Source organism: Xylocopa sonorina, chromosome 13, assembly GCF_050948175.1.
Source record: "Xylocopa sonorina isolate GNS202 chromosome 13, iyXylSono1_principal, whole genome shotgun sequence".
Lineage (NCBI taxonomy): Eukaryota > Metazoa > Arthropoda > Insecta > Hymenoptera > Apidae > Xylocopa > Xylocopa sonorina.
Window position 1 is genome coordinate 6862809 of NC_135205.1, and position 21437 is coordinate 6884245.

At 42.9% G+C, this 21437-nt stretch overlaps 1 protein-coding gene across 6 annotated transcripts in view; it reads right to left on the bottom strand.

The window, feature by feature from the left end:
• Mp (collagen XV/XVIII-type protein multiplexin) overlaps positions 1-21437 on the bottom strand; it is a 197303-nt gene that overhangs the window by 9140 nt on the left and 166726 nt on the right. For all 6 annotated transcript variants that reach the window (XM_076906045.1, XM_076906041.1, XM_076906042.1 and 3 more), the window contains 4 exons: positions 4966-5047; positions 4736-4830; positions 2726-2878; positions 2172-2369 (listed from right to left, as the gene is read on the bottom strand). In XM_076906045.1, the coding sequence (XP_076762160.1) occupies positions 2172-2369; positions 2726-2878; positions 4736-4830; positions 4966-5047 (528 nt within the window). The remainder of the gene's footprint in view (positions 1-2171; positions 2370-2725; positions 2879-4735; positions 4831-4965; positions 5048-21437) is intronic.

Here is a 21437-nt window from a genome sequence, read left to right on the forward strand (position 1 = left end):
GGAATCTTTTACCATCGCGCGACGCTGTAAGAATACTTTGCTACCAGGTAACAATGCAGAACTGCGGGCTCCTAATATTTCTTTCTGAAACTTTTCACGCGGCCAGAATACCTACCGAGCGGGATGCGCATTGTTTCGATGCAGCATGTTAACGTACGATAACGTTATGGTTTTATACGTGTTTTGCGTAAACTTGGAGAAAATGGCCACTTAAAATATAAGTCCAGACGCTCGTGCGTACAATCGCGTGTACTTTTATTCCTTCGACTGGATGAAAGATATTTTTCTTTCCATTAAAGTACAGGATATCGTTCGTTTACCTTTTCATTTAAATTGATAATTAGCTTATTTTCTATGCAGCTACGTACATAGTTGCATCGAGATTGCGGTAAAGAAACTGGTAGGATTATCCACTCTGTATCACGTGCCGGTCAAATTATGCGTAGTTCAACTTTCGTGAGCATAATACACCGTGAGCGTGATAAATTCGCTTCTTGGGTTCTTATTTTTGCCGTAATAAATCTGGACACCGGGCCAGCACACGCGTATGCAAGCCCAGCGTAGTTACCGCCTGATAACTGATCGATAACATTTAAAAATGATGAAACGCGAAATTGTTAGGAAAAATGGAACGTTACGTAGTTCATTACGGTTCAAAGATTCGCACGGTTGCGAGATTCGCGAAAAAATCATGCACTTCATTACGTTCAGTTTGTTTCTTTCTGGTCCCATTCTTGCCGGTGGCACACTTCCAAATGTTACACCACGGGAACGAAACGAGCGGGCTGACCTCGTCTGCTAATTGTTGAAACGTCGGAAGCCCGAAAGAGTTTTGTTCGTTCCCAAGTACGTTAAAAGCATGGAGAAAGGTACGGAAAATCGAGATACTTTCGCTGGCAACTACGATCGCGGCTATCGCGATACTAGTTTCATCGAGCCATCGTCGCCGGACACGAGGGTTTCTTCAGCGACGAACGATCGCCGTTCGCGGCGTGAAACGGACCCGCTCGAAACGCACGCGTCGCAATTCTGATCCAGGAACCAGCGAAACAACGGCGTTCATTTTTCAGCAAGCCATCGGACCACCGCGTGTCGCACCCTATTTAATTTCCACGGTGCGCTGGCCTCTGAAATAGGTCATCCGACGTGCGTTTCCGCCAGCGTTCCTCGTGGAGCGGTTGGCACGCGGACACGGCCGGTTTCTTATTCGGTTTGCCTTTTTCCCTCGGTCGAGCCGTGCACGGAAACGGCAAGGAAGAGCGCAGCGACGCGGTCGCACAGGGCGTCGGGGTTCGTGTCGAGAGAAAAACGGAGGGGCGCGAAAAAACGCGGCTGCGAAAGAATGGAGCGGAAGGAAACGGAGAAGGGATGGAGACACCGGTACCACCTTTATTACGTGCACGGTTACTTATTCCCCGCGGGCCGATACCGCGTTCCATTTCCATTCAACGAATTTCTTGCTGGCCGCTGCTCGGTTCGTCGAGACAACACGGGAACAGTTGCAGCCGAGCGGTGTCGTAAAAACCACCGACGTACCATCGCTCGACGGATATCGTAACGGGCCAGCAGTCAGGTGTCAAGGGATTTGGTCAATTTCACGGAGCTACGGGGAATTCATCGGTGGCGGATCGTGACACGTTCCGATCGAGTTGGATGCCACGCCGCGCGCACAATTCGAGGATCCTTAACGGGGGAGGCTTCCATTGATAGAAACGGAGATACATACGTTTGGAGAAGTTAACGCTGCTATGAATAGATATGCACGTGCAAGGAGAGGGTTAAAGGGATACGCGGCTCGAGCATCTCGCGAGAACGACACGAATTAATGGTGCAAAGCCGTACGGCTGTTTAGCCTGTTCGCGATGCTTAATATTCCCGTTTGCTTAGGAGCCGCTCTCGCCCTCACGGTATACGCCGGGGATCGGTCTAGTTTATTGGACGCGAACGCGCGCACGTTTACGCCCGGAGAAGGTTCAACTGGGATGTAAATTCGGTTACTGTGCGGCCGAGGGAATGGGCTGGAATGATAATTGAAGTGCTTTATGGTGGAACGAACGAACCTCGAATACGGTGCGTGCTCTACGCTTTGCTGCTCTTTCTACCTATATCGAGGGTAGGTCGATTCGAGACCGAAGATTTCTGGACAAACCCAACAGCGAATCGTTACTTACGTCGTATCCGGAGAATTCGCCCTTTCCAGGCGGCCCTGGCGGTCCTTGAGCACCTTTCTCACCGGGTATTCCGTCGCGACCAGGTTCTCCTTTTTGCCCTTGAGGACCTTCCGGTCCCGCTATTCCCATGTCTCCTTTGTCACCCTTGGCGCCTTGCGGTCCTTCCAATCCTCGCTCTCCAGGTGGTCCTGCCGCACCCTGCACAATGCATCGCGGTAATCAATTGGACGCTAAGAATCTCCGCCAACAAACGGAACCGTTTGTGGCCAATTTTCGAAGACGCGGATTTCTCTTTATCCTTCGTCACGGAAAGATATAACGTTCGGGGTTTCGTTTAATAGAAAAAATAGAAACGTAACACGCGTTTGTGTTACGAGGTGCGAGGAGTTTCAAAGGGATCATCATTTTATTCGCCTACGAAGATGTATTTTATTTATAACGTCATTTAAGGGTGAACATTCGTAAGTCATTCCCTTTGCCATTATATCGCAAAGCGGTTTTGTTTGTTTTATTTTTTACTTTTTTCTTTTTTTCTTTTTACAAAGAGTCAATACCGTCAACCCCATCTGGCCTTGTTTCCCCTCTTGCCCCGGTACACCTTGCTCCCCTTTCGGTCCCTGGATCATCTTTGGCATCGTAAAGGACGCCATCAGGGCTGTTGCATTGCAGGTGCACGTGCCGGGTTCTCCTTTCTTCCCTGGCGGACCCTGCGGCATTTTGATCAGTCTGTCATTGCAAATATGTACACTCGGCGGGCTCACGACATGGTAAACTTTGTTACGTGCATTCCTGAGTTACCGCCGGCTAATTCAATTACCAGATAACAAAACTTCTACCCTCGTGACTTTATAATTGTTTATTTGCACCCGGTACACTGTATGCATGATTCCGGGGTTAACGCCAGCGATACCTAAACTAACTGTGTAGCTACTAATAGAACTTGAGTAATATTCTGGGAACCAGCGAGGCGAGCTCGTAAAAGATACATATTCTTCAGCGAGCGATTCGTGGACACACGGGGAGGCTAGTTGTTCCGTTCAAATGAATAATTCGCAATTTGCCTCGAGTCAAAATAGTGTCCGAGTCGATCGTTACTTCTCCTTCCGCGTTCGGTGCTGAAGTCGACTCGAGAATCACGGCGTTTCCGGACCGAATGTTAGATGCATCAGGCGTTAAACAAATACAACCGTGTACGTACTCGTGCACCGATAATTTCCGAAGATAGTGAATATCGTGAAAGCGGTTCCTCTGTAATCAATGTTACACGCAGTGGTTACCAGTACTTCAGCGTGCCTAGCTAAATTGGCTTGCTCGAGTAGCAAGATAAATGAGTGATTCCGGATTGGAATGCATTCAACCCCGCTTCATACGCAGAAGCGGTACTGAGTTATTATTGCTGAAATATGTATGTACGTACACCTGTACCGATCTCGTATAACGAGAGATCTCTAACGGCAGCATCTTCGTTTAAAAACTCCACGAACGGCTATCCTTTTACTTCCCTTTTTTCGAACACTAGCGAAAATGTTCAATTTTCTAACGATCGACTAGCTTTCATTGTGGTAAGGAGGATAGCGGGCCGAATAAAAGCAATGAAAAATTTTAATCACGGTAAAAGTTATCGATTGAAAAAGTTCCGCGATGAATTTTCGTAATTTTGTTCCCATCGTAATTAACCAAGTAGAATGTGGAAAGTATGCTCGTAAATCTATAGAATCGCGTTACGTAATTTTATTCGATAACATATGAGTAACGCGGTAGAAACATCATTACACGCGAATAACTTTTAGCGAAAACTGCCTTGAGGTATGTACTTCGTTACAAAAGGTAAATGGGCCGGTTCGGTAAGTTTATGGTATAATTTTAAACAAATACGCTCGATGATCCTTGCCGCGAAACGTTAATCGCACGCGTAAACGTTGAAAGCACCTGTAGCGTGTTTTGTGGGGGTGCGTTGGACAGAGGACGTTGGACGCAGGACGAGCCTGCACCCTCTCGCGCCGAAATCCGCACCGCTTCGACGATCATTTTGTTTAATTCTTTTCCAACGACATTCAACCGTGCTGTATGTAGGTCAGTCGATATTCTGTTATACTAAACAATGCAACGGCGCGTGGTCGCAATCGAAGCCTGATGCGAACGCGTAGTCCTGCAATATGCACAGCGCATTTCAGCCTGCCTTTATACGTGTATAGACTACTGAACCATCACAACTGGAAGTTCAGTGGTTTGTGTAAGGATTGCTAATGGAACATCTTCGGTGCAGCGCGATACACACACTTGATATAACACACGCGATACGCTTTACGGTATACAATACCGTTTGGTGTATGCATGTGTGTGCGTGTAATTTGCATAAATTATGCGGACATTTATGCGTTCTACGTGGGTACGGAGTAGTAGGAACGCCGGCGTCGGATATCAGTGAACTTTAAATCCTGCTTTAAATTTAATTCCACGTTTTAGAATAAATGGAGACTACTCGTTGGTGTCTAAATGAGTCCGAGGTTGGTTTAACTCTGGTTCGTAGTTGCCGACGCGTTCGTATCAATGAAATTATTTACCTCGTCTTGACCCGGTGGACCGGGAGGTCCTGGAGGTCCTCTCACGCTCTCACCTTTGTCGCCTTTATCACCTTTGTCACCCTTTGGCCCTTTGTCTGAGAAAGTTCAAGCGAATGTACATTAAACGTGTCGCAAGACGCGCGATCCTTGCTACTTGTTCCGAATCGCAATTCCGAAGCTACTATCGCTAAGGAATATACGATTAAATAAATTTCGCCCCGATTACTCACAGTCCAGATTAGGAGGAGGGGGTGTGATGAATGGCGGCGGATTGCTTTCCTCGCTTCTGTCTTCGTCATCGTCTTGTCCGACCTGAAAACGGATGGTAAGAAGAAACGGTGAATAAGAACACTAAACGTGATTTATATGTCGTTATACGGCTAAAGAAACAAAAACGAACGAAGGACTGGAAACGAAAAAACGAACAGCATGAAAGTTTCATCGCTTATACGCGGGTGTGATTGATCGCGCGTTGCGTTCGCTCGTTTTATTCTGCCACGGTAAAAGCGGAGAGGATCACTCGATTTTCTCACCGATTCGGCTGTCGAACCCGGCCGAACTCGGTTAATATACCGTGTCATTAGTGAAATGGGACTCGATTCGACGAGAAATTTTATTGCCCGATTGAACGCTGCGTGTCGCGGCGGAGATCATTTTTACTAGACTCAAACGATGACATCGTGAATCGTGCGACTGATTCCACGAACGTGTCTGATTAGAGACGATTCGTTTCTCGTTGTTCGCGTCTGGTGGTTCGCTATTGTCTTCCATGGAACGAAAACCGGGCTGTTGTTCAGAAAAAGAATCGATTGATTACTGATTATTGACATTACACGGTAACAGTTTCAATGAAGTATCCGCTTTAGAGATTAATTAGAGCGTTCAAAATTGAAGGATCAATTTTTCCAACTTTTTCACCCTCTCGAAAAATGAATGATACGCCGCAGAGTGACAGAGATTAATGAACTTTCCGTTAAATCAAGCGGCACGGTTTGCACATATTTACCTTAAGTACTTTCCAATAATTATTACTAGGAACGCAGATTTATTGACGGAAACCGCGCTTTGGCAGTTATTTATCGCTGATTTTCCGGGTGACATGCCCGAAATTTCTTATTATCCCAATATCGCGATAATAGCGCGCGATTTCGGGACTTCAAACTATTCCAGTTTACGACTAATTATCGTTCTGGACGTTTGAAAGCGGCGATGCGTGTTACATTGTTTAGTGCATGTTAATCCTTCCACGCTTAATCGTATCGCTGCGGTGTTAACGGCAATAGGCAGTGTTAACAGAGAAGCAAAGCATTTTTAATTAACATTGGTAAATATTTAAAGAGAGCAACGGTTGCAGGCACTTTCGCGGCGGCCTTCTTGTTTCTTTAAGCAGTCAGCTGGGATTAAACGCAATTTTCCTTCCCCTCGCATCATTTCAACGATACCGTACCTCGCGTCCCTCGTTACCCTTTATAATTCATGTCGGCGAGCTGTTAGAATAATGTTTTTGTATTCGCTTCACTCGGAATTGCCCGCCATGGACAGGCCCCTGTACAAACTGGAAAATATCGTACAACCAGGTCAGCATCGTAGACGTGTACGGGGACCCGCGGATTTTGAATCCCCACGGGAAATATAATGCAACAACGGTGCCGCGTTTGCTGTTCCTAGGATCCCTTAAGTGGAGGCTTAAAGCGAAAACTGGCTCCAAGATTTTCCGCAGCCCCTTTATCGGCTGTCGAAATTGCATTTCGTTTACGCGCAAACGACGAATAATCTTTTCTCTTTTTTTTCTGGCAAGGTTCAGGGTTTCTATAGATATCAGGTTTAAAATATCCATTAGGTTGGTGCACGTCGATGCTTTTTCCCAACGATCCACTCTGATCGATAGAAATGGAGTTTGCTCGGTAGTTAACATTTGAATCGATAGACATCTGACTAATTGTAAGTCACGTCCGCGGCGATTTGTAATTCATGTCTTTTTGCGCACACACCAGGTCAAATTTGCATTTCGTGCTTGCGGTACGCACAAGTAAAAGCACGCATGCAAATATTCGCCTAGACGAGAGAGTGTACATTTTATACGGAATTTGTTTGCCGACCAAATATTTCTATACTGAGACTACGTTTTCGTGAACGTGTACAAAATGAATAATGAAACAGCAAACAAACGGATGTACCAACGAATTATGTAACAAACAAAAAGTTACCGATGCACGAGGCGACAAGATTCGAATTTTGCGATATGATACCATACAAATGTTTTTCATTTACCTTGTATACACATCGGTGATAAAACAAAAGGGTCAGATTTTTTGTCATCGAGCTGTTTTACTGAGTTATTTAACGAACGATCATCCTGGACATCGTTCAATCGAGATGCGAAGACCAGTTGCATTCGCGAATTAGCTCGACGCGCCGCGACAAACCTGGCAAACGTGAAACCGATTGCAATGAGACACGTAGAGCTGGCTGGTGACGAAGATGGCCGCAAGCTGGTTCTATTGAATTCGTTCACCCGGTATACGTACATCCTGATCAGCCCCGGCATGCACGGCTGCGTCTTTGCATCTCCGTTCTGCGAGCTTTTCTTCTGAAGTAGGATTTCACGGGTGAAATAAATTCCTCCTGCCTCCCTATCCCCTTTTATCTCTCTTCCGCCCTACGAGTCGGCGGGGATAGGAAGTACGAGCGAATTTTTCGATTTTCAACGATCGCTACGACCGTCTCGAAAGAATCCACGTTCGAATGTGGGACGAGAGCATATTTAATTGCGTTCGATCCTACTCGAGTGTTAATTTTGCTTCGAGGCGGCGGATTTAAACGGAATTTTTTTCGCGATTCTATGCAGGGATGTCGGGCGTTGTTATAAATTTATTCCATAAGTCTCCAGTTACCGTAGAAGGATCTTAAGGTACGCTAATAACCGGCAAGGGACGGCCTGGCCGAAATTACAAAATGTTTCCGCGTCACAGTTCGTTAAATTTGGGTAAAGTCTGCAGAGCGTTGGCCTTTCAACTTTAATTTAAACGAAGTAGCCGGGAAATAGTACGACAGGGTGAATTCTAGCAAGGAATTGTGTACCGCTGCATTCCTTCCGCTGAAGAATTGTTTGTCAGTGGTTGCATCGCGAGGCAGCCGTATCGCTGGTTAGGAAGATAAGGGTAAAAGCCTGTTTATATTTGCTGACCGATGCGTATAACAAAGATCATTGTACAGTGTTGTTGAAACTCTGTGCAAAATTATTGGCTTGTATCGCGTTCGCCCGTAAAATACATATCACGGTATCATCGCGAAACTCATTGGGAAATATTATAGTAGGCACGTACGCTCGTATATCGAATGTCTGACTTGCGGTCGATCGTTCTACTGAAAACGTTCGCCGCTTCCATTCACGAGGATTTAGAACGCTCGAGGACACCCCGATCTTGTTTCACAACTGATCACGATGAAATTACGAGATACTAATTCTGATTTTAATTAACTCCCTCTCTTCGAAGTTAAGTCACGTTTAAACTCCACCTAACTGCGAGCAACGAAGAGTCTTTTCAGGCGAAGTCTCCGCCGCCAGTACCAGCATCGAAAGATCAAAATCACTCGAGCGTTCTCCACTGTAGCCAGCAGGACAAATCAAAGTCAATTCTAGTTGCTAAGTTTAACTTCGACAGAACTGGATCGCCTTGTCTAATTAACAGCGTGGTTGGTTAGGTGGCAAGAGTCGAAGTTTGTCGATTGTCCCTTACTTTCTGCAACCTCTGTCTTCCGTCCGTTTCTATGTCCGCCGGCCCGTGTCGTCTAGTTCCTTTTCTCTAGTTGTATATTTACGGCCGTTGGATCTCCTCTATGGTTTCGCCGATTCAAAGGAACCAACCACTAATTACTTCGAAATAAGTTTCAACGATAAAAAACAAGGCAACCTCATTAGCTCGATCTTTAATTAACTCGAAAATTCGAAGGTTGCATTCCGTAGAGTGGAGCGAGGTACGATCCGACGAGGAGGCGGTAACCAAAGCTTTTAGCTCCTTATTAAATTTAATCGTCAAAAGATTTAACAGATCGGGCAAGTTCGGGAGATGGGTGTCGCTACGTCGGCGTGGCCCGAACTTCGTTTAGATTAAGAGAAACTCCGGGAACGACGACTGCGGAAAGGCCCGGAAAGCTTTCTGAGAAACGAACAGTTTTAGGCACCGCCGTTGCGATGCAAGATCCCATCAGAATTTCCAAGATTATTCTCGCGAGGCTCTCAAGATTATCCCCATAAAGCGATCTCTTCGCGTCCATCCCCCAACGGAAGACAGCTTCCCCGAGCATTCTTTCGCGAGATATCGGAACGCCCTGGATAATTCCGCCATCTTAAACAGTTGCAACTGTTTGTGTCCCTTTTTTTTCCTTGTTTCGCTAAAAGGACTCACAGAATTTTTGATATCCCTGATACAACGAAGAGTTAGAAATATGGGAGAATGTACGTACAATTCGACAGCGAAATAGAATCAGGAATATGGATGGAATATCGAAGTAAAGTCAAATTCATTTTCTGAATTTTATTCAGAGAACTGAAATGGTACGAAATATTAGCAAAAATGTAGCAAAATATTATTTTCCGTTTCTTTGTTTATTCTGGGAAATAATTGGAAAATCGGATCGATGCTACGTTTCATCTCTCTTAATGTTTGTTACAATGTAGGGATAATAAATATTTTTTTCACTGTAACGCTCTTTGACTTTTACTTATATCCGAATAAATTAAAAATGTTTGGCGTTCTACGGGGGTTTGTTTGCGTTTTGTTTCATATTCATTCGATATCGAGGTGTCGAGTAAACGATTTCAAAGTAGGCACCAACCTAATAGCATCGAAATATAAGAAGCTTCAGATTATTCACAAATATAAATCGCTAATTGTTAGTCATTTTCTCGATTATGGCATATTAGTAAAAAGAAATTAAATTATAAACAAACGAAAACATACCTTTATTGGCCAATCTGTTCCTTACCAATCCACTTCCATCTCTGCGACAATAAGTTAAAAAAGGAAAAAGCAAAATTACTCTCGTGTACGAAGCATTAAGTAGCATCAGCTATTGCTCTAACGATAAGTTCAATCAATGGGATGGTTAAGTCGAGCAACAAAACGGAAGTGGAACTCGTTACAGCGAGCAAGCGTCGATTGTTACCGATATTGCCCAATCGGGTCACGTTAACGCCAAGTTGACCGTTTTCGCGCGAATAAGAAAAATTCAGTAGCCATTACCGGCTCTGTTACCAGTTAGAAAGTTAGCGGGTCCTGCGAAAGCTTAACAAGCATTCGCGATAGAGTCGATCGAAGTTTTATCCTCGCACCCTTGTAAGCGGTCGATTATTACCCAAGCTGCGATTTTCGACTCGAAATGTTCGATAATGAAAAAATATTTTTCCGAACTTGTAGCACGAGCGACGCGTACTTATCAAGATCGACGAGCTTGCGACTTGTTAGGGAACACCTAGACGAAGTTAGCGTTAATGCGACCGGGTTATTTGCGGCGATGCTTGCGAAACAAATAATTAGTGAGCGCGCGATATTGTTCGAAAGTTTTCAGCGGGATTTCAGCTTCAGCGCGTAACTCACGTCTGTCATATTACTGTAATCGTCTTCCAAATCATTGGGCAACTTGATAAAGTCGTCGTCCGAGTCGTCGACCTCATTGTTCAGGAACTATAAAAGAGATTTGTAATTAGAGTACAGACACTTTTCGCTGATTAGAATAGAGTCAGAGATATTGTAGGCGATTTTTGTCTCCGTTTGAAATGATTTACTGTGAAGGTGTAGTGAGAATGAGTATACATCGAACCATCCACAGAAGATATTCGCGACATGAAAGCTCCTCATAATTTTTTTCGCAAACTGTAAGAAAAAAAGAGGAGTAAAAATATTTCATTTACGGATTAAAGATAAGTGTGATTGATAATATAGCGTGTTAGGATATCGTGTAACGGGTTGCAAACAACTGATATCGGTATGGTAATATTGCGTTCTATCGTTAACACATAAACGGAGCAATTAATTAACTCTAATATTGTACGGTAGACGGAATGCCTTATGCGTATTTTACATTAAAGATCGCAATGCACGTAGCGCGCATCGGACGGATTAAGGTATACGTAATTGCGATCTAACCGAGACCAAATGTCGGGGGTATACAGAGTTAAACAAACCGAATTAATCCTCCAGTATCTATCAAACCCTGTGAGAGGAAATCGGTCTACCATTATTATTGTTCCATGCACGCTGCGTGAATTTCCACCAGAATGCACCGGTGTAATTTTCAATTACACGTCAACTTTCTTCAGAGAGCAACAGCAATTGCGAACTTCCTCGCACGCGATATTTTATTCCCGTTAGAAGATTGCGTACACATTTTCGTGGAACTAAATTTGTTGAAATTACCAAACCGAACAATGCACCCGAGGTTTCACCATCGATCTTTCACCGCAAATGTGCACGCGTGTAATGATTTTCGGAGCAACGGCGAAAATGATCATTCTAAATCAAATTTTCCTTCCCAAACGTTGGACGTTTCTTCGGAAGCTGAACAAACGGTCGCCACTAACTTTAAACACACTTCCCGGCTAGCTTCCACTAAAATTAGCTCATTTCGCGAATAAACAGAGCCCGAGATTTTGAAGTTGAACGATAGTTGCGTTAATTGCGCTGGAATTAACGAAACTCAATTAAAAGGTCCCGTCGAGTCTCGTCGCCGGCCTTACGCGCGTCCATTCATCGGACCGATTCACTGGTAATGCGCGGGAACAGCGTGAAAGTCGATCCACCGATCGGAATTAGAAAATAATCAATTTAATGGTAATATTGTAATGCGCGTAACGCGTCGCGCTGTCATCGCTCGTGCGCGAACAGACAAGAGGATCGGGGCTTAATTGATCTCGTCCCAACGATTTCCGATCCAACACACTCTCTCCCTCTCCCTCTCTCTCTCTCTTCCTCTCTCTATTTTAATCATTCAAACGGTCAAGATCCCCGCGTCGATTGCTCGTCAGTTTCACAGAAACGGCTAATTTGTTTAATTCCGCGGCGGAGGAAATTCATTAATATCTTAGCGGGCGCGCCGCTCGAAATTCGATTAATCAAACGAGCTCGAATGCATATTTATTGCCTGGTTTCAGCTTGACTTTCCAGTTTAATTGAACTTTTCCATTACCCTTTTTATTCGCCGGTCTCTTTTTTCAGAGGAGTCGAGGATTACGAGCAACGTTAACCATTTTAGGATGTTTATTTTGCGAAATTAAAAAAGGTAATTTAAAAAAAACAACTGTAGACGCGGGGAGGAAAAAATAATTGAAACTGTTCAGGAACACCGTCGTTGCCTTCGTTTTACATTGAAATCGATACCCAATTTCCATATACTGGATATGCTTTATTTCACATTTCCCTCTATTATTCGTCATCCGCAATTAAAATCGACGGCGGAAAATTCATGAATTTCATTATGGAAATAACACGGTGACAATCTGTTTCAAGTGACAAGTATCGCGTCGGGATCCCTCATGTATTTCAGCTGACTGCAGGTAACGACGACGTACAGATGTTCGAGCAGTGCGCGACGAATGCAAATAGCCGGCTTCGAATAAAAGTAGCAACGGTGGCTCTCGATTTTCTAACTATCTCTCTTCCAATTATAAAATCAGTCGAATCGATCGAAGCGCGAGTTTGTAGCTAATCGCGCGGGAGGAATCCTGTATCTTTTATTTGCAGATAAAATAACGCGCCGCGATTTGTTTCCTTCCTGTGTTATAATAGCTCTTCGCAAATCCTTATTGTCTCTGAAAATAGACGGTTACTTGTGGGACCGCCGCTAGGATAATTAATACGCCCCCGTGTTTAGCTGGTAAGAAGAATGTTGTACAAGAACGTTAATGTATTTTACTTGCCTAGCATCTCAGGGGAGATTCATTACCGGAGGTATCCGGTTGACACTTTCACTTGCAGATCATGATCATGCTTTACTCATCGAGACATGTTTGATCATCTTGATTTATGGACGGGGTAGAAATCTAGGCGCGCTTAGATTAACTGTGCACACCCCGCTGATCTTGTCCCGTGAACCAACGTGTCATCCAATTAAGCACCAGCGGAAAAGTCTACAATCCCCTTCGCATTTAGCTTGATGTAGAGTAAAATGAAATTTTTAAACGAACGATTCAATTATCTTTATCTAGACATTCCCTGAAACGATCGCAAACTTCTTCCGAGTCGAACGATAAAAATTAATGGCCCCGAATTAATCGAGTTTCCGAGTTTATTCTACAAAAATCGCTCTCCATAAAAATATGATTGCGCGCGGTACGAGCCAAGTTTCCTCGGTGAACTTTAGGTGGATAGATACGTAGATACGACAGGAGCACCATCGATACCGACGTGTCGTTCGCGAAATCCAAAATATTCCAGACAAAACATCACTGGCGTGACTTCACGAGCCATTCGGGACGACGACAAAGCAAAAGCATTCGTCAGACAATACCCTACGGAGCGCGATTCTATCGTGACTCGAGATTGTTCACGTCGCGATTTCTTTCTTCTTCCTTCGACTCTTTTCTATTCTTAAATCCACCTATTTTTATCGAGTCCTTATTTAAACAATTGCCGGCTATACAAAGTAGACCGTAAATTATATGGAAAACGTGGTACAGCTTTAATGAAATGAATGAAAAATAGCGAGCAAGTCAATCGTCGATATACATTTATTTTTTACGCGATCCCTTCCGCGTTCCTTTAAGTGGTATAAACTGCAATGCTGCTGCAAACTTCTATCTGCTGCCATGTTTCACGTGTAGGTTACTCGTTTTTCGTGGAACACTTAAACATTCGCTTCGACTTTACGTCGCGATAAAAATTAATTCCCACAGAGCTTTTTTCCCCCGTTACGATTTATCGCCGTTTCCTTTATATCTCGGTGCCGTGAAACGGTGTCCGACGTAATTCACGTAACGTATAAACTTGGCAGTGCTTATAAGGTCGCAGTTTAATTCGCAACATCGTGTACACTCGCGGAAGAATTCCGGCCAAACACGTTACTGTCGTAGCAATTTAAAGAATCTCCTTTTGCCACGAGCTGCCGGCACGTTAAATATTTTCATTCCATTTTTCTTGGCTGTAAAGTTCAGGGAACGCGAATTCATTTCTCGGTAACCAGGTCGTAGAACAAGCGAGACAGAGGTCGCCGGAGAATGGACGAGGAGCGGAGATAGGGGCGAGAATGAAAAAGGGGTTGGAGTACTGTACTGAAAAAATTGCGCTTTATTCCGTTCGTAACGTTTTGAGGAAGGGTTAAAGGAGGAGTAGGCGGATGCGCGTTGGAAGCCGGATAAAGCCGTGTAACACCGGAAAATCGTGCGAAAGAACTCGCGAAGGATTAACAAACGAATCACACGTCGCGCCCTTTTAATTGCGATGAGCGTTCTGTTAAACGCGGCTCGAATCGAGTATTTCCAATTGATTTTCAGCTGACGAGAATCGTTGGCGAGCTAACGACAGATAAATACGCGAAGCTTTTTAATCCGCAACCGCTTCGAATACCAGATCGTTCATCGTTACGCACGAAATGAAAAATTCCGCTTTCTCCGCGGCAATCTAGCGGTTAGAGGCGGGTAAATGACCATCGACAATGAGACCTGTTCGATTGCACCGTTCGACGACAGAATGGTCCATGACCATATCAGCTAGCGTGTAGCCTCGAGAATTTACGGAGCGATAGCCGTTACTGGAATTGTCCCTTTCGAGCAAGTGATCCGACGACACACAGAGTTCTCAAACGGTCGTTCGTCTATGTAAGTGGGTATGTACCGGTTGATCAAGTATCGCAAGTAACCAAAGTGCACCTCAACGGCGGCTGTCGCGGTATTTAAAGGCGTTTAAGACTTTACTCTCGCGGGGTTTTAAACGAGGAAAAGCACGCCGAGTCGACAGGATTGCGAACACCTTTATCCGCAATTTATCATGCTACCAATTGTCACAGAAATTCTCCTCAGGCAAGATCTTCTTCGGTGCTCATTAAGATCCCGGAAATTCCATTTACTTCCTTTGCATCCAAATTTCCATGAAAACGCGTTTGTTCCAGGAAAATTCCGGCGATAAAACAAAATTAATTTAAGTGCAAATTCCGTACGAAATGATTTCAAACTGAATATACCAGTTAAACGAAGAGATAATTTCGTTCGGCGAAGTAGTAATGAAATAATAGTAATTATGTAGTTTGCGACGACGTGTAAATCTATTTGCTATTTTCCGCGTACAAGGTTCAATTATGAAAAATGCTCGAACATCCTGGCGTGTTCGATCGGCAGGAGTAATTTCTGATGTCACTTGGAGTACAAATACTTGTGCGACTAGCATTCTTAGGATCGTTTCCGTTGCTTTAATCAAAGCCATGGGGCACGTTTGAAACGTTAAAATGGGCCAAACGGAGTATCACCCTTCCTAAAATGAATATTCAGCGCACGTATTCGTCGAACAATTTGTGTACCATATCACACCTGCGAAAATGCCGCTTTATGAACATTTAAAAAATTGTAGAATCCACGGTAGAGGATTATACGCTCTATTTGCAATCCAACTATGCATTCATTTTTAACGATCTTCAAACAATGAAAAAATAATAATTAAGACAGTCTTGTCATAAGGAATTTGCAAGAATTCTGCGCAGTCATGATTTAAAGTTAAATATATATATAATTAAGGAAATGCTCATTCTAATTTGACCGAGAATAGTTTCAACGAAAATACGCGGAGCCTCGTGGGAGCTTTTCAGAGTGGAGAATAATAAAATCATTTGGAACAGTATATTAAGAGGATAGAAATGAAAAGCACGATGAAATGAATATGCATATACGCAGAGTCGGGAACGGTGTCGTTATAGAATTCGTTATTAACACCGATACGCGATATTACATAAAACTTGATTGGTTTTAAATGCGCGACCATTTCGAAACGCGTGGCACGGATTTTCTGAAATTGTAAAATAATTTTTTTGCGATCGGCCATACATTTGCATACATATTACGCCGGGGGAAGTTTTATCTTCCGTATATTCAATTTAGTAAAAAGTAGACGCGCGAGTAAAACGCGTAATATTTAAGTAAAATTTAAATATTTCCAAACCCGTAACACTCAAATTACATATTAATGTAGGAACAGTGGAACCTCTTGCGCGTGTCTGTTTACCGCATGCATCCAAGCCAAAATTTAATGAAAAACATTAGCTGGGTTAAGAAATTTTCTACAATGCATGATATTAAAAAAGTTTCCGAACGTAAATTAAGAAGACTGATAAATTCATCAACTCCCTTGGTAATTAACGCCAAAAGTATAAGTTCTTCGGGAATTCTTTTCAACGGTCATAATTAAGGATCTATAGGGCGGTAGATCAAAAGTACTGTTCGAATTATACCTGTTATCATGGAAGAAATTTACAGTCGTTTCGAGTTTGCGCTCTTGCCACTTAAATAGAAATACGTACTGAAAATCGACTGGTTCGTTTCCACTGGTATCGTCATGCAACCCCATAACATTCGTGATATTTGGCTATAACAAGTTATTTCACGACGTTCTATCTGAAATTATCATCGTTTCTCAGCAACGGCGGAAGTGTCTACACGCGAGAAAGTTCGGTTTCCAATTTACGATCGTATCTTCCAATAATAATAAATTTGTACAATTGTGTTGCCATACTGAAACTACCCGTATGAATTGATCGCAGTTCGCGACATTATTAAATTCCTTTCGTGACCGTATGTCCGTCGATTTCGTCTTTATCGTTATATTATTTCTTTCCCTATGTGAAACAGTATATTTGAATCATTCTAACAGCGTAAGAAGATAAAAACAGTAATTTGCTTGGAAAGAGATACGGAATTATAGATGTTCAGAAAAATTGCACACTTTTAACGCCACTCGGTGTTTACGGCGGATATCAGTTTGCATAAATCTCGTATGTCCAAGATGGAACGTAAACTTTGCATTTCTAATCCGATGGGAAAGATCGCTAATACGAAAACGAAAAAAAGAAAGGATAGAATTTCAAATTTCGAATAGATAAAAAACGACTGAAATGTTCGCAACGTTGCATTGTACGATACGCCACGTGCGTTACCGTTGACAGTTTGTCAATGGGGATACATGAGGCTATGAATCATCGAATAATCGCAAAATGTATATTTATGGCAAAAAATATGGTAGACTGGCATTTTTCTTTGTATTTATATTCTGTATAGACGTAAACAAGTTTCTAGGAAGGATTTTTATTAATAATTCGCTGAAAATTGCGAGGAACGTTCGTGAAAATAAATGCTTGGCCTCGTGCTCGTCCGTTTCCAAATATAAAAGCTAAAATAATACGCTGCAAGCCTGGCTAATGAAAGCAATTGCCTCCACAAAGAAATTCTCCTCGCAGACATTTGTAGAGTGTTTCATCTTAAAAGGATAATTACGACTCTTCGGAATTAGCTCGCTTTTGACTCGGTTTATCCGATCGTGAGTCGCGTCAAACGAAGCTCCGGCATTTTTCCGTCCGCTGGGCGCTCGAATCGTCGCCGGGATAATTTCTGGATTAAACGACGGAATTACTCTAGGAGGATAGTCGGCAGACTGAGCTACGGGACATTACACGGGAGCGTTATAGCGTAGTCGGTACTCTTCGTCCCGTGATACCATCGGATCCTTTACGAAAGCGCGCCATTGTTGTTAACGAACGATCGTTAGAGACCGAGGAAGGAATTAAGTTCGAATCAAGGGGGCGTCATTAGTAACTCCAACATTATCACAGGTTTCGCGAAAGACTATGGCTGCCGTGCGATGAATAATTTATGGGATCGTTATTAGTATAGCGCGTGGTGGATATTATATTTGACTCCTGCCGGATGCCGTTCATCGGGAACGTCGAACTCTTTCACGTCTCAAACTAGAATATCTACGTCCATCTCAAACTAGAACGTATACCCGTTCGAAATATTTTTCATTACAATTATTCGGTTAATCGCGATAAAAATTTATTCGCACAATTCGTGGAATGATGAAATTTTATGCGAATAATAATTTTCTGTTCCATGGCAGAGAGAAATTATCAAGCGTGTTTCGTTACAAGCTTATATTCCCAGAAGAAAACACGTTTTCATTCGGAAACATTTTCTGTCCTCTTTCGCATAATTGTCGTAACAAATAATTTGAATAATCCGAGAATAATATCATTGTAAGCTAGTAAGAGAGTCTGCGAACAATTAGGAGAAACAATTACACTAATTCAAAAGCTACGCAAAGTGCACGGTGCATTTTAACATTGCTTTTCGTTTCGCGTTGTCGTATTAAAGAAGGGATGATAATTAACGAATGGGACGTCTCGTTTTATCCACGTGTTTCTTCCGATTAGCTTTCATGTAACATATGCAATGATAGAAAGGTGTCTTTTGTACGTACGTAAAACATAATAGAGGTTATCTTTCTTCTTTGGAAATAGAAATGACCGCGCCGGTGCCTGTTGGATGGTAATGAAATTTTACTTTGTAAAACGAACGCTCCCCAGTGGAAATGTACGTTCTCACGGTGACTGCATAATTAAAAGTCACCTTCGACAATTGGATATGGAGCACAGAGACGTTCGAGTCGAGAACAATGCATTTGTTATTTATTCGAGAAGAAAAGGTGGCTTGTTCCATGTATGTTGCTCCCAATATCAAAACGATTCGATATTTTCTACAGAAAATTTTACGGTTAATCGAATCGCGTGCCATTTTCTTTACTATATTCGAATCTGTCTCGGATAGACTTCGTCAAATACTAGAAAAATGAAACGCGGAGTAGATTGGTATACTTGTTTGAAGAAGCGAAAGGACCCATCGGGATAATATAACATCGAGAGGCATAACGGATCTGAGAAGTTCGCGTAATGATCGTCATTATTCCCCGAAGGGCCGCGAAACGTTCGCCTGTACCTTTTTTCCCTTTCCTCCGGGCACGTCTCCTTTCTTCTTACACACTGCAATCTTCCCCGTCCTTTTTCTCTTTCATCTTCGAGAACGTATTTAACGTCCCATGAAATTAAAACCCTCGACACCTGCGGAGGAACAAGAAGTGCGAACTCACACTCCTCCCTTTCACGACTGTGACTTTCAACGAACCCTTTTGTTCGATCCCTCGCGCCGTTTTATTTCTCGAACGGGCTGCGAGTCGGAATCGATCACCCTCGATATTGCAGCCACGTGTAAATAACGGTAATAATTGATATTTGAACAGCGAGTTTTGACACGCGACTCGCTCCTCGATTCTCTTCGCGATCAATTTACTTTAATCAGCGACAGCTGATTTTTTAGCCAATGTTCCGTAACGTTGAGAACTTCTCCCCGGTAATTTCGCAAAGTATTCCGTTTTCATCAAAATAATTTAGATTTACCTCTTCTGTACAAAAAGGGTTTCATTCATGAAAATTCCTTGGCACCGAAGTTGTAACATCTTGCAACCGTTTCATATAAATTCCAGAGAGCCAAAGGAATTTGCATTATCTCACACCGTTTTCTTCCCTCTCGAGCAAATATTTTTTCAAACGCGACTCCTCAAACAAAAATGGCTTATGCCATTTAATCATCGCAGAAACACAAAAAAAAACTACCATTTTCACAGTCAGATGCTGGAAGGTTTGAAATAATTGCGCTACGACAGCTTGTCCGAATACAATCTAACTAAAACATGACTAATTACAAGTCGAGCGAAATTAAAATACGCTATGAATTCGTAGAAGTCAAGGGAAAAGTGCTGCTAATTCTATACAAGTAACAACGTGGAGGAAATGCGAAAGATAACCCCGTCGATAGAGGTTAAGAAGCGGATCACGTACGTGAAAGATACATATGAATTTCGTACGGGCAGCTGGTGGCATGTGGGTCGAATGGGGTTAATATCGGTTTACCTCGTGACCAATTTAAATTTTTCTTACGTGCATCATAATGCAATTTTCCGCTCTTCTTCTTCCTCATCCCCTTCTTTGTTTTCTTCGTACGGCAGTTTATGTCGCGGATCGGTTTATGGGTTCCCAGAAACTTTCTATTGAATGAGTTACGGAATGTTACCACGGCAGACAACTTTATGGCCGCGTGATTTATTTATTTATAATTTAGGATCGCGCTTTACAGAAAAAATCGCGGGCATTCGTTTGACACGAATACTTCTCTTTGGAAGCGAAGTCAAAACTGTTTGCAATTATATTAAATAAAGAAAGGGAACGGTTTAAAACGTTTATTAAAAAAATACCACAATAGTTTGAAGTGAGAATGCAACTTTTCACCCGGCAAACTTGTACATTTTAATTAAACCGTACTATTTACCGGCGTAGCTTCTTGCGCTCGCGCTGTAGTTGCAAATTGTAATTGCATTTGTTTCACTCGCGTAACGGGTTCGAGGTTCGACGTCGGAACGCACACTTCGCCAGAACCAGTAGCCGCTATTAAAATAATTCCAGTTGAAACGAGTTAATGTCTTTCTTGAGATTCGCGCGAGACGCATGAAATCGCGTGCGGAGAGCAATTTTAATTTTTAAAGTGTACAAGGGAATCGGAACCGCAAGGAACGGTAGGGGTGAGCGGCGGGGGTGTAAGGAGAGCAGCTGCATTTTAATGGCGATTCATTTGTCTTAATTTTAAATCTGTTCCATTTTAAAACTGTCGCGTAGGAATTTCTACAAAGTCGGTGAAACCGGGACGCGTAATTTTTACGCTAAAAAATTTCTACAGCTCCGTAAATTCACGTATTCATATTTGCCGAACAAATAACTTTCACCGGCGTGCGACGAATGGCTTATTAATTTTTGTTAGACCAAACAGGGGGATCGATGGGGCGTTAGAAGTCTTGATTGCAGTCATAATTCATCTTAAAGTTAAGAGAGGGACTTTAAGTTTAGCGGCGTACTCTAAAAAGGTAGTTTATACTCTGCGTAGAAAGGAGGTCGCGGCACTTCCGAGTAGTTGACAACGTTATCAACTTCAATTTATTAAAATTTCGCTTTCTTACCAATTATACATTATTAATTAACTAAATTAAATCGGTGTCTGAAAAAAATACTTGTTACCATTTACTCCTGCAACAACGTCCCTCCTGGGGAGGAGGTGCACATCGCTTTAGACTGTGCGAGAGAAGTTAATTTCGAAGCGAAAACGGACACAAGACAGATTTATATGCATCGATAAGTAACGACAGAGAAGACGCTCTATGAGTAATTACGTACGAAGCTGAAGGGAGAATATCCAGTTAAGGGATTGATAGGGGTGATAAAGTTAACGCGTGGCTGGAGACTAATTTCAGGTGTAACAGAAGGAATAGTATTTTAACGACGAAATTTGATCAAATTAATTGCAACCCGAAAACAAGCCAATCATTTTCCCGAACGAAACCAAAAAACAGCACTCGGCAACGAGGCAAACCAAACTTCTCCGCGAAACAACGGCGACTCGTATATTTCTATTATCGGTGAAACTGAAGGAGCGCGTGGTAGCAGCTCTCAGGATAATTCTCATCAGAAAATCGAATACGACGGCAGTCGAATCGGAGGTGGAAATCTGCGAGCATGCTCGGTGGCTCCCAATTAAGGAACACCGCACCTACTTAACTGCGCACACCTACCCCTGTGCGTGGTAACTCGGACCAGAGGCGGAACGGAATAAAGGCCAGCTGGAATT